The 13,833-nt window shown below is 42.1% G+C and overlaps 1 protein-coding gene and 1 non-coding gene across 4 annotated transcripts; one reads left to right on the plus strand and one right to left on the minus strand.

Annotated features, from left to right (window-relative positions):
• Positions 1–3: 3 nt before the first annotated feature.
• fam114a1 (family with sequence similarity 114 member A1) lies at positions 4–12,872 on the minus strand. Of its 3 annotated transcripts, none has more exons than XM_076729398.1 (13): positions 12,832–12,872; positions 10,959–11,282; positions 10,221–10,305; positions 9,904–10,127; positions 8,825–8,959; positions 8,433–8,585; positions 8,190–8,340; positions 6,236–6,321; positions 4,372–4,599; positions 4,039–4,178; positions 3,845–3,917; positions 3,073–3,126; positions 4–2,723 (listed from the first exon to the last, which is right to left on the minus strand). In XM_076729398.1, the coding sequence occupies exons 2-13, from the start codon at positions 11,274–11,276 to the stop codon at positions 2,598–2,600; spliced, it is 1,773 nt and encodes a 590-aa protein (XP_076585513.1). In that variant the 5' UTR covers positions 11,277–11,282; positions 12,832–12,872; the 3' UTR covers positions 4–2,597. The 3 variants fall into 3 exon arrangements, with proteins under 3 accessions (XP_076585513.1, XP_076585514.1, XP_076585512.1); XM_076729399.1 differs by having other exon boundaries at positions 8,151–8,340; positions 10,998–11,282; positions 12,832–12,863; XM_076729397.1 differs by having other exon boundaries at positions 8,151–8,340; positions 12,832–12,863.
• Positions 12,873–13,551: 679 nt separating this feature from the next.
• Positions 13,552–13,623, plus strand: trnap-agg (transfer RNA proline (anticodon AGG)). Its single transcript has one exon. It is a non-coding gene; the product is annotated as a tRNA-Pro (tRNA).
• Positions 13,624–13,833: the final 210 nt, after the last annotated feature.

Genomic DNA, 13,833 nt, shown 5'->3' on the forward strand with positions numbered 1-13,833 from the left:
AAGTCCAATAAAACCTGTTTATTTTCAACATCTCATCCTCAAACAGTCTTGGGGCATGTTATTAGAGGAGAGGGGATCTTAATATATTAGTAAAGTGTCCAAACCTTAATAGATGACTTGGCTCACAAACATTTTTCATTCCCCATTCCAAACCATTTTATAGTCTAAGGCAGAAGCACGGCTGATAAACAGCCTTACCCAGCTGGCTATAGCTGAGAGGAGTCTTAATATGTTTCTTGCCTGTGTCAATGTATCTCTAAGAGAGAAGAAGCAGAAGTAAAGAAGAGAGAGTACTTGATCTCTTCCAGAGATCTATGTAACTGCAGCCTGGAAGAGCCAATTTAACACTGGATGTTAAAAGCCAGGTGCACTGTGAGCACCGTGGAATTGCTGCTGAGACTCCATAGGTGGTTGAAGAAAAGGGGAAGCAATGGAAAATGGTTGAGATGTATTCCTTTGGTGAGGAAGGAGTGTATAAATTTAGATTGTGGCAAAGCAGCATTAAAAGCCTTTCTTCTGGAGGGCAAGACGAAATCAAAAAAAAAAAAAAAAACACCTTCAAGTTTTGGCTAATGCCTTCTTCACCTTGAGGATGTCTCTGACAGAGGGCATGATAAGTGATTTTGTTATAGAAGAAATAGTTCAACATTTTGGGAAGTACTCTCATTTTCTCTGTTGCCAAGAGTTGGATAAGAAGATACCATTTAAATGTCTGTGTCTTAAAAATATAGCTGACACCAGCAGCTGGTTAGCTTAGCTTAGCATTAAGACTGGTAAACTGCTAGCCTGGTTGTGTCCAAAGGTAACAAAATCCGCCTCGCAGCACCTCTAAAGGTCACCTATCAACACATTACTGGTATATCTTACACATGCAATCTGACTTCAGCGCCTGCAAAAAGAAATCGGATCGTATAGAAGTCTATGAGAAAAAGACCCTACATGTCACTCGATTTATTCCCTCAGTAAAATATTTTCCTAACGAATTTATGGTCTCAACTGCTAGTTTCAAGTCTTCTTCAATACAGCATGATGTTCATTTTGTAAATTATGGTCCCATTTAGAGTAAAAGAGGTGATAAAGCAGGGTAAGCTTTAGGACGGGATACTTAATGATGACAAGTCGCTACCACAGCATGCACCTGGGCTCTTAGTCAGATCCAATCAGTATAAAGTCGTAGCAATGGGTATTCTCCCAGCATTTTTAATTCTCCCAGCTCCACCCGCTTGTCCAAAACCAAGATGGTGAAAGCAATAGGTGACATCATGGAGGGTTTATATTGTCTTTGGAAAAAGCCAGGCTAGCTGTTTGAGCTTGTGTCTCATCACTGTGCTAAGATAAGTTAGCCGGCTGCTGTAGAGAGGGGCCTTTGCATCACCTACACGCTTGAAAGGAGAGGGTGAGTGGAGGGTATTCAGTTGGTTGCAATCTGCAACCTCACCACTAGATGCCACTAAGTCCTCCACACTGGTCCTTGAAGTGTAGCAGCATAACAAGAGATAATTAGAGTTTAATTCACTCACATTACATCTTCAACATACATAAGAAGAAAGGAGAAGATGAACAAAATATTGTCTGATTTAAAGCATGAAGATCAGATTTTTCTTACAAATCAAACTGGATTAGAGTGAAATACAAAGGTAGTGTTGCTTCATATAATTTAACATAAAAAACAAGCAAAAAGGTATTGTGTATAATCACTAATACTGGCATTTTGTATTTTGTCTCAAACCAGATTAAAACATGTCAGTGGAACACACACTTCACTAGTGTCAGTCACTATTCCTTATGGTCCACTGAAATAACAATGGACCATAAGGAGTGCAAAGAAGGCTTCATATACATTAATGTAGGAGACAGACTTCGAGACAGCCAGTAATTTTCTGTTTTTGGTTCAGCTTTTGGAGACGATAGAGACACATCTTTGTCAGATAGAATAAAACTCACAGCTGAGCTCGAATCAGCTCTCAACTCTGTTTGGTTCCCCAAAAGCAAAAAATCAACTTCTAAACAGTCAAAAACAATATTCAGAAATACAGTGTAGAAGAGACGCACATACAACCTGCATGTGGATCACTCCTACTCCAATCTACTTGTTAAATTGTTATATCTGAGATTATATTATGTATATACATCTTGTGCCTGCTGCTATGGCACTTAATGTACATATAAGAATTGACAACCCTGATTTCAAAAAAGTTGTGACGCTGTGTAAAACATAAATAAAAACAGAAAGCAGTCATCTGCAAACAAACTGTGTTTACAGACAAAGGTTTCATGAAACAAAGGTTTCCTTTATGCAATCATGTGTTCACAACATGCTGCTGCATCAAATTCTGCATCTATTTACAAAAATCAGTGAAGTTGATGAGGTAAAACATCAGATATATTGTCTTTGTAATGTTTTCAATTGAGTATATGTCAAAAAATGATTATCAATTTATCAGGTTCTGTTTTATTTATGTTTGACACAGCGTCCTAACTTTCTTGTCATCAGAGTTGTGTTCTCTATACTTCACTGTACAACAGTAGACACATTAAGACAAGCGGGTGAGCAGGTAGCGCGTGTGTGTGTGCATGTGTGTGTGTGTGTGATAGTGTTAGGGTTGTGTTTGTGCTGCTGGTTCTGTGGTGGACTGACAGTGCTGGCTCTGGATGTGGGAGATCTGCAGGACGGGCAGCAGCAGCTGAAATGCATTCTGGATGTAGTTGGTACTGTTGGAGCCCTGCAAATGGGAGATCCATTACCACCATTACCATTACCATCATCATCATCATCAACATCAACATCATCATTTCCTATATGGACAAAAAATCTAACAAATATGGTCACAAAACCACACTGAAGTATTTAATGAAGCACTAAAGCATAAAAAAATACTAAAAACAAAGCGCCTCTCACCCTGTTATCCATTAACAAATGAAACACGATCAGTTATCACATCAGTTGCAAGGATTGTTCTTATTTCTACCATTTGTACTGTAGCAGCGTAACCAGGCCGGCATTGCATTAATGTCCCCATTGTTACTGCACTAAAGGTCAAGATTGTCTGAGGAAAAATCAGCGCAACTCACCTCTAGCAGCACACTGTCTACCAGTGGATTCAACTCCTCTGCTTTCCTCTGGCCCTGAGAGACAGAAAGCCAGAGATGAGAGACAGAAAGCAGCCGTGAGCGAAGATCATAATCAAAATGCTCAGTGCACTGACGTCAAATCAGCGCTTTGGAAGGAAAGCATGCAAAAAACTACAAGGACAAACGTTAAAGGATGAGGCTGGCGATACAGGAAATTCCAAACATGAGCCACACGTTTCCACTGGGCGACATTTCCCATCATTACCACGAGCATGTTGACGCTGCTTCAGCTCATCACCATGTGCAGCATGTGTTTATTTTGTGTCAGTGCCACAAAGACGTACGCCGTCCTGCTGCTGCACATACTCGCTAGATAGTCCCAAATACATTTCTGTTTGTTTCATGTATCAGTGTGAGGAAGGTTACATCATATCTGTGTGGGGCGATGAGGACACGTTTTAATCTGCGGACACATCTTCTTCTTTTTCGTCTTCCTCTTTTTCTTCATCTTCCTCTTTCTCTAGTTTTTTCTTTCTTTTCGTCTTTTTGTTCTCCTTCTCCTTCTTGTCATCTCTTATTTACTCAACTCAAATGAGCATTTTTTTTCGTGAAATTTTTGACTTTTGCCGTTTCCATCAACCTAAAAAAAATGACACAATGACACCAGCCTCATCTTTAAACAGCAGTAGTATTCACACACACACACACACACACACACGCACACACATACACATACACACACACCCACACACACACACTCACTCTCACCTACCCCAACCAAAACTAGTGTATCAGAGAACTTCTTGGCCAAACACTCCACCTCCTTACACATGGCACACGTCAGCCTGGAAAGAAAATGTATATTTTAGCAAAAGTCCCTGCTTTGTCACAGACAAACAAACACACACACACGCACACACACACACACACACACACACACACACACACACACACACACACACACACCTGGTGAGGATGTGGGCCTGGTCTCTGGCAGGTTTCTCCAGCTCCTGCCCGTGTAGGATGAGCTCTGCCACCTTGTGGAGCTGTTCGATACTGCGAGCTGTCACTTCAGCCAGACTGCCGACTGATGACAGGTAGACAGCCTGGAAAGAGGTAGAACACACACACACACACACACACACACACACACACACACACACACACACACACACAGAAATATTGCATTAAATCAAATCAGCCTGTGACAGCAGGAGGATGGGGAGATTAAATTAAAATAAACAAAAAGTCCCTGTTGTTGCTGATTTTAGTCACATGACATGGCTGAGTTGACCTCACCTCTACAGATCTGGGGTCTTTCTCCTCCTTTTCCTCGCCTCCTCCCTTCACCTCCTCTCCCTCGCTCTCCCTCTCCCCACGCTCCTCTCCATCTTTCGTCTTTTCCTCCTTTTCGCTCTCTCCAGGTGAGGCCTCTCCTCCCGGCTGGTCCTGCGTTTCCCTGCCAACCGTCTCCGTAGTGACAGGCTGTTCCACCTCACTCACCCAATCATGGGCCTTCATCCGAGCCTGGAGATGCATAATTACCAGCCATCAGCTCTGCATGGTGAGAGATCGCCATGCTGATGTATGCTAATCAGATGCATATACATGACATTATGCTAATGGAGGTTCTGTAAATGTGAATTTGAATAAGCAGAAGCAAAGGTGATAACTTTTATATTTCTTGAAGACTGCAGCAGGAGAGAGAGAGAGAGAGTGTGTGTGTGTGTGTGTGTGTGTGTGTGGGTGTGTCTGTGTGAACCACATAATAAACAAGAGTTTCAGCTTAATGTTAGTTCAGTTTATTATGAGGGTTAAAAGAAAGTGATGCTCCCACAGGCGTCAGTGTTTTGTTACTACGTTTGTCTGTGATGCTCAGTGTATTTCAGGAGTTTATCTACATCATCTCAGTGGACTTGTACTTCTACTTTACTTTCACTTCTGCTAATTTTCTACAGCTGGTTTCACACTATTCTGCTGATCAACAGTGGCGAGTGGCAACGTGCCAAAAAATGCCGCAGCGTATTATCTAAATATGGAAATAGCAATAGCTATAGAGATGAATAAACAAATGCAGTTTTAAACCGTATGGGGAGCAGTATTACTGTCTGTGAGTATATAAAATCATAGTTTAATACGGAGATAAGTGGGTGTTCTTGATAAAGATGAACTGAATATGAAGGTTTCTGTTCATTTACGCTTGATGTAGAAATAAATATCATCACATTGAGGTTGACCTTGTCTGTTTGGGTGCTTGGTATAATAATATAATATGTGTTTATGTGTTTGTTTTTCATTTTGTGAGTTTGTTTTGATCATTGTTTCAATTGTGAGTTTGTTTTTTGGTCGACATACAAATAACATGAAAAAATAAAGAGAAAAGAAACCCTGGTGACAGGCAGAAGAGAAGAAGAAGGAGGAGAGGAAAGAGGGAAACACTGATGCAGACAAATCCAGAATTTAAACATTTTTTGCATTAAAAAAAAGTAAACTGTAGAAAAGTAAAAGTAAATGCACTCAACACTTATGAGAAACACTTCATGTAAATGTACTTTTGTTACGGAAAGTACTCGTACTCATTTGATTTGTGTAGCTCAACCTGCTGAGACACTGAACGAGAACGATGGATGCTGGAGTCACACTATGAAGGGATTACAGCAACCAGTGAATCTTCTAATGTACGTATATGAATCTGAATAATGTACAAAGATAAGACTTAAAACATCCTGAACCTTCAGCATCTGTGGTCTGCTGAGGCTGCTGCTGGTGAACAAACCTGGAGCCTTCCTGCTGTGTGTTGGTGTGTTTTAGGGTTTGAATTAGAATTAGGTTTAGGTTGGGGAAAGGATTTAAGTTCGACATGTAGTGGAGGGGGCTAGGATTAGGCAGCGGTGGAGGAAGTATTCAGATCTTTCCTTGAGTAAAAGTACTTACACCACGCAGTAAGAATACTCTCTTTTCATATGTTTTGTGTTTAAAAGTATTAATTTGTAAAGAAACTAGTAACTAAAGCTGTCAGATAATTGTAGTAAAAATAGCAATTAAAAAAAAGTATATTTCCTTCTAAAATGTAGTGGAGAAGAAGTAGTAAGCGCCATGAAAAGAAAAGACTCAAGTAAAGTACAAGTACCTCAAATTTGTACTGTGCACGTGTGTGACTCACCTTGTTGAGTTTGTCTGGCGTGGCAGCAACATGGAGCTCAAACAGCAGCTCAGTGAGGACGCTCACAAACTCCTCACCATCAGCCGCTGGCAGAGATACACAGTCACACAAAAAGAGAGAGAGAGAGAGAGAGAGAGAGAGAGAGACACACACACACACACACACACACACACACACACACACACACACACACACACGTCATGTCAGTATACTTCAATTTACACGGCATATGTTAAAGCCATAGATGCATAAACGGTCAAATGAGAGCAGCGCAGCACGTGCAATGGTTTGATTTCCCCCAGGCTCAGATCATAATGATCATTTTTATGTTTGCTAACAGCACAGCAGAGATTTGATGCACTTCTGATTCTTCTTTTCATTTTTTGAAAGCTCCTGTATATAAATTACAATTCGTGCACAGCAGACATGCAGATTTAATGTCTTGATCTGTTTCTGTTGGTTTTGTTTTGATGTGATGTGAATGTGTCAGTGGCCCCTGAACACCAACACTGGATCAGCGTCAAACCCTCGAGGTGAAGGGACGCCGGCGTGCTTTGAACTCTGCACTGCGGTGACGTCGCCTGAGGGCACCTGTCGCGCTGTATCAGGTTACATATAGCTTTTAATATGTAAAGTGACAGGTGGCTGGTAAGATATGATAAAAACGCAAAAAACTTGGCATCCCCTCGACGCTGAATTTCACTTTGCCAGAACATTTTCTACTTTGTAAGCGGAGACAATAGATAGATCACGAACAAAACGCCTCCAACACTGTTTCCCGTGAGGCGCGAGGCTTTTCTGGGCTTTTGCAAATGGGAAAAATAATTTGTGGAAGTTTTGAGTGAATCAGACAATATTACTGTCAAATATTTGGGAGAAGCTAACAGAGAAACGCTCAGAGAGACTGTGCTTTGAACGGTTTAAACCTGTGCTGACGCTCAACACTGACTGCTCTGCTCCTCACCCTGACCTTTGACCCTCCCTGCGAACGAAGACAATGGAAAAGAGATTTCATCCACAGGGATCGATACAAATCAAACGCCACATAATGTCACAGACTGACAGCGATGCGTTTGAGTTGCTGTTCTGTTGTGACTGAAACAGAATTGTTAGTCCAGATCGGGACGTTTGGGATGAGTCGGACTGTCAGTCATGTTAGCTGCCTGACTGTGCGAATAATAGACTGTGTGGAGGGTGAGAAAAGGGAAAAAGACGAAGGATTCGCATCACTTTTTTGGTTCAGACGTGGAGCAGAAAGGTCCAAACAAAATATTAACAACTCTGCAGAGGGTGTTTCGCCAAATAATTTTCTCACAGGCCCTAAAATACCTGGTTTTGTTTTTCCTGCTCGTTAGAAGATATCCAGTCACTCTGTAAGCGCTTAACACAATTAAGTGCTTTCATGTGTCTACAGCGTCCAGGAGCCTGTGTGCTGCTCATCTTAATACGCTGTCAGTGAAGCCAGGCAGCGTCTTGTCATCTGCTTCCTGTGAGATGTTCCGATGTCATTCTGCATCACACACTGTGATGGAACACAGATGTGCGTCATTTGCATGAAGTGAGTTTGGGAGCTTCTAGTTAAATTGAAGCAGCAGAAGCCAAAAAAATCCTAATTCAAGCTCCAAAATGCTGGATTCTACACTTTCTTTCATTTGCCTCCTCTTGCTTGGTAAACACTCTGACCTTTCAAACTCCAAGTGAAAAGTCACCCGACCTTCAGTGACCCTGCTGCCTTCACACTGACAAGTGAAATATCAGGTCTGATCCCAAACTTCTGATGCACAGTCAGAACTCATGACCGTCTGCTAGAGTTCAAACAGAACGTGGGAATAAGGTCAAACTGATCCTGGGTCAGTGCTCAGGGACCGCCTCTTTCTCCAGCAGCTCTGGTGGTTGGTTGGTTTGGGTTACTCACATAGGGGGGTAGAACAGTGTAATTGGGAACTTAGATCACCGTTATCCTTCGTCTGTCCTTCTTCTTCTTTTTCCTCTTCCTCTCCTCCCTCCTCTTCCTCTCGCTTGATGAAGATGTCCTTGATGAAAATCAGCTCCTTCTTCACCTCCTCCTGCTCCTCTTCCACCAGGGAGGAGAGGAAGGCTTGGACCTGAGAGCAGATATATACGACTTCATCCACGCTGTCCTGAAAAGGACTGTGTTTCCTGAAAGCGCTCTATATTCCTCACACTTGTTCCTTACCTTGACCTCGCTCTCATTGGACAGGATCTCCAGGGCCTCGAGGTGTGACAAGCCCTGGTAGTCGTCAAACAGAATACCGTAGTGGGCTGTGGGTGCACTGATTGGCTGGTTGCTCAGACGTGCCCGCTCTTTCTCTTTGGCTTCTTTCAACATCTGAAAAAAATCAGAGTAAAACCTGAACTAACTTTGCTGCAGAGCTGTCATTTCAGAGGAGTTACTGAATGCGGATTTTCACTGAAAATCACCCAATGATTCCATCCACGCACACACACACACACACACACACACACGCGTTTTACATTATGTATCTGACAGGAGGAGACGCACTAGTTTTCAGTGAGTGTCTATGTGCGTATGTGTGTGTGTGTGCGTGTGTGTGTGTGTTTGCCTGCCTGACTCAGTGATGCGGTCTTCTGCATCAGGGTCTTGGTCTTTTTGAAACCCGGGTCACTCTCAGCAAGAACGGTCATGGTCTTCTTTCCGATGAACTCCAAGGCATCCAGACCTCCACTGATCACAGACTTACCCTGAGAGAGAGAGAGAGAGAGAGAGAGAGAGAGAGAGAGAGAGAGAGAGAGAGAGAGAAAGGCAAATTACCAGAGCGAACAATGAGCAATAAAATGAATTGATGAAAGAAAGAAGAATTAAATTAAAAGGTAAATGAAAATGATGAGACACAAAGTGGAACTTCTGACCTACTGAGTTATAATTAGTAGATGTTCGGTAAAAATTATGGGATTGTACGTCAAAATTCAAAAAGTCTAAGATTTTGCCATTGAAAAAATTATACGTATGAGATGTTCACCCCTGCTGTCAGTTTCATAGCAGACATGGAAATATTGACAGGCTTCTGTTATTACTCCCCATGCAAACTGTGGGGGGCCTTCCTGGATAAAATTTAAAAAAACTGGTTTTAAGAAATTACGAATAATCAAACAAAGAAAAAATACTCACGGCAGATAAAGATTAGAACGAATAAGTCAAAATTCTGACAAACCAAATGAAAATAATAATAAAATATGTACCTGTAATGTCCTAATTGAGACTGTAAATCAAGATTTGGATGGCCAGACTCACCAGAAAATTACAAAGACGTGAGGAATGAAATGAGGGTGAATGAAAACCCATACGTTACCGAGTCATATTAAGTCACTGTGAGCTGCAATTCAGACTCAAATTATTGACTTTCAAAGTGAAAATGATGAGACAGCAAATCAAAATTTCAATTCCAAGTTAAGATTATGATACCTCAGTGAACTGTAGGACTTTTTCCCATATTTTATAAGAAAATGCTATGTTTTTTCCAGACTTCAACCTTTATTGTAAGCGCATTCAGCTCGCTGCCCAGCTACAAACCTTCGTGCAGAGTAAGTCACACACACGGCTGTCAATTTCTTGAACCAAGCAGATTTGCTGTGTGTGTGTGTGTGTGTGTGTGTGTGTGTGTGTGTGTGTGTGTGTGTGCACTCACTGTGTTCTGCACAGCGTGTGTGATGGTAGAGAAGACTCCCCTTCCAGAGGCTGCAGCACTCACAGAGGCCTCCCCAGAGCTGGACAGGTCAATGTCTCCACTTTCGCCTCCTCCCTCTGTCTTCTCCTCTGCCCCCTCCTCTTCTCGTGCCTCCTCTCCTACTGAGGTCCTGTGGAGACGCAGCGCATCCCCTGCCTTTGCCTTAACTGAGGTCAGGCTCTGACCTGCACACAGACACATTCAGAGCTGAAGGCTTGAGAGAGAGTGTGGACGAGCGAATGTGAGACGGTGAAAGGAAATAACAACAGAAGACGTACCCACTGTGGAGGTGGCACTGCTCAGGAGAGACTTTCCCCATGAACTCCAACCTCCCCAACCTTTTTCTCCCTCCTGAAGTGACTTCTGCGCAAACAAACACACAAACACACATATTACAAGACCAGTTGTCGGCATTATTTTTTGAGATACAGCTATATCTGCTGGCCCAGACAGAGGTACAACGCCTCAAAGGCCGCACTTATTTTCTTTTTCAATTCATCTTTTGGTCTACAAAATGTCAGAAAAACACACTTCGATCCACAGTCCAAAATTTAAAAGACACTAAACTCTTACTGTCACACAAAACAAAGAAAAGCACCAAAACCCTACAACTGAGAAGCACATATGGAAACAGCAGGCGTTCACCAAAGTGCTTTGCAGACAACCTCTTTGGCATTATTGCTTGAAAAGTTACCTGAACCAATTTTCAAAACTGTCCAATTGATGGACTGATCGATTAACTCAAAGTTCAGTCATAACTGAATTGAGGTAAAAAGCTCAGGTGAATATGGGCAAAAGGCTACACAATTAAACTGCTCAGATTGACCTCAGCTTATTGCAGGTAAACTGGTGTCAGTGAATATGTCAACTACTCTGTAATAAGAAACTTCAGTGCAGAAAAACCACAGATATGCCTAAAAAATCCAGGATTGCAGAGGTTATAGTGTCGTAGGCACTGTATGTCAAGAAAATGTCATCACAACTCAACCGCAACCAGAGAAACTACTGCTGCAAACCTCCACATCCTCCTCTGCAGCCTCCGGCTCCAGGCTCACCGGTTGGTCACATTCGATCAGCTGACCCTCAGTGGGCGGCTCCGGTTGGTCCATCGGACCCTCTGATGTCTTGGCAGCAGGGTCCTCTGTGGTCATCTCCTCGGTGGACTGTGGGAGGGCGAAACTCTCCGGGATCAAAGGAGGCTGTGGAGGGGCTGCAGGCGGTGCAAGGGCTGCTGGGACATCCTGACAGGAGCCATGGTCAGTGTGAGGGGGTTGAGTGGGTGGAGGAGTGATGTCAGCGGAGGGGTCTGTGTCTGAGGGGGCGGCCTGGGACATGGTGATCTGGAGGAGAAGAGATCTTTGATTTTAGCAGACTTTAGTTGAGAAACTGCTGATCTCAATAAATCTTTGCATCCTGCAACCAAAACTCTGCTTACATACAAAATGTACATAACGTATAAAACAGATGTTTGAATTTTGGAAACATATCTAATCTCTCTGTGTGCTTGTGTTGTGTGATGAGTACAATTTCTATTAGTTCCGTAACTAATAATCATTTTTATCAATCAACCTGCAGTATTTATCAGTGAATCAATAGCCAGTCCACAAAGTGTCGAAGGTGATATCTCATGTGCCTTGTGTCTTTTTTTCTTCCTTTTTTCATTTTTCAGTCATGTAAAACAAAGAAAACAGGCAGATTCCCACATTGGAGAAACTGGAACTAAAGAAAGTTTGACACCTTTTTCTTGATGATTGACCTAAATTATTAATTCATTATCAAAATAGCTGGAGATGAATTTTCTGTCTGTCGACCAAATGAATAACCGACGAAATCATTAGCAACAATTCCAATGTGCAGAACACCAAATCACATGCTCAGACACCTTGCGTTGGCACAAAGTTCAAAGGCTGCAGGCACACGCACCACTAAATCAATGCAACGTGTTTGCAGACATTTCCCCTTACTTTAACAGCAGGGTGACCATCGTGGCAACATAATGACCAGTCACTTCATCACCAGATGCAAGCATTTCAAATCAAATGATAAATCAAATGATGAACACATACAGATCGTGTTACTCTCTCTTGATGCTTGATGCAATCCAAATGAAGAGAACAGAATTTGTGTTAAAATCACTGGTTATCGCTTCGTGTCTCAACACCACCATCTAGTGACCATTTGCTGTACATGCATCCACATCATGACTGTCATCCCCATGTTTGCAATGATTGATAAGTTTGTTTAAGGCTGTTTCCCGGCAGTAAAATGTCATTTAGTACATTTTTTTTCTCTGACAAACTGTATAAACCGGTTCCCAATACCAATTCACATCTGTCCAGAATACAAGGACTGCAGTCTGTAGGGCAAGGCGCAGTACATATGATGTGACAATATTTTCCTTTTGATTTGGCGTAATACAGATATAAAGGTGGTACTTAAATCCAAAAAAACTGTCAAGACATCCTCTAAAGATCAATTTGTTTCCTACAATTGATCACTCAAACGGGTAAAACCAAAACAATCATTGCAAATCATCAATATGAGCCTCCTTCACCACGTATGTCAAAGCCTCTTCTGCTCCTTTCAACAGGTTGAAAACATTAATACACGTTGACAACATGCACAGAAGATGTCAAGCAGACACTCAACAAAGACCACTGTTGTGTCTGAGGGCGAATATGACAATTCGGCTATTATCCTCAGCTTTAGGATCTTGTAAACGACAAATACACCGTTTCAACACTGCAGCCATTGAGCGAAACTTCATCGCCCTTTGTTTTTGTTTTTTTCTTCTTGTTACACATTTGTGTCTTTCAGGTGTTGCAGGCAAAGCAAAGTTATAAGCTCAAAGACAGTTTTTGTTTTTGTGAAAGTGACAGTGCAGCTCACCCGTTTGGTGTCAGCCAGCGGCTCCTCTTCCGCCCCGCCACGTCGGCAGGCCGGTAGGTGACCGCACCGAAGAGTAGCAACAGACAAGATGAGTGTCTGCCTCAGGAACGGCGGCCGGCTACTGTCTGACTTTGGCTGATAAAACCACCCAAAATTCAACCTGCAAGTAAGCCAGTGCGTACAGCAGCGTATTTAAGACAATGCTCGATAGGAGCAGCCTTTAAAATAAGCATCAGATAGAAACAGGCACAGTCTTTATTGTCTTATTATGACATATATTCTCTGTTTTTATTTGTTGTAACAGTAGAATCCATGCAAAATGGCTACGCTAAAATGCATTGTTTGAATAATCAGGAGTTTAAAATTTTAGACACGAATGCATAAACACGTTTGGTTAAATCACGGAACCAATCAACATGTGAAGATAATTGTAAAGATGAGGTGAAGTCTGCCAGACGCTGCGCCTCCCGTGTAAACACGGTGTGAGTGGAGTTAAGCGAAGTCGCAAGTGGCCAGAGTGAATCATCTCGCTTTGCCTGATAGGTACGTCTGAATAGGAACTACAGTACGTTTGTTTCGGATTCGCTGTGTCTCGCTGTCGAAAAGCGCAATAACAACAATAACATTTTTTATGTATGAATATTAAATCTCTCCGAAAAACACATAATCAGGTGTGGAATGAATCTATATAAGAGATTGAATTGAATTTTAACGGACGGCGGCTCGTTGGTCTAGGGGTATGATTCTCGCTTAGGGTGCGAGAGGTCCCGGGTTCAAATCCCGGACGAGCCCGTTTTTGAATCCCTTTAACATACATAATGACATCATGCATTGAAGCAGCTAAACAGTAATTGGTTAGTTGTTGTTTGTTTTAGTTGTTTTAATTTTAAATGTCGTACAATCCTGGATGCACAGCTGCTAAAAACACAAACTGAGACATCTGTAGATTTGCTTCTTCATTTTGCATACTGTATAGCTTGTCATTTTAGAATGCACTTGTTA

This window comes from Chaetodon auriga, chromosome 4, assembly GCF_051107435.1.
Source record: "Chaetodon auriga isolate fChaAug3 chromosome 4, fChaAug3.hap1, whole genome shotgun sequence".
In the NCBI taxonomy this organism is placed as follows: Eukaryota; Metazoa; Chordata; class Actinopteri; order Chaetodontiformes; family Chaetodontidae; genus Chaetodon; species Chaetodon auriga.

Bases quoted from the DNA above. Each gene is read 5' to 3' on its own strand.
- fam114a1 (XM_076729397.1), bottom strand. From the start codon at position 11,276: ATGTCCCAGGCCGCCCCCTCAGACACAGACCCCTCCGCTGACATCACT. The intron at 10,128-10,220 runs GTACGTCTTCTG...GTCTGTGTGCAG, and splicing joins CAGTGCCACCTCCACAGTGG to GTCAGAGCCTGACCTCAGTT. The intron at 8,341-8,432 runs GTAAGGAACAAG...ATCTGCTCTCAG, and splicing joins CCAATGAGAGCGAGGTCAAG to GTCCAAGCCTTCCTCTCCTC.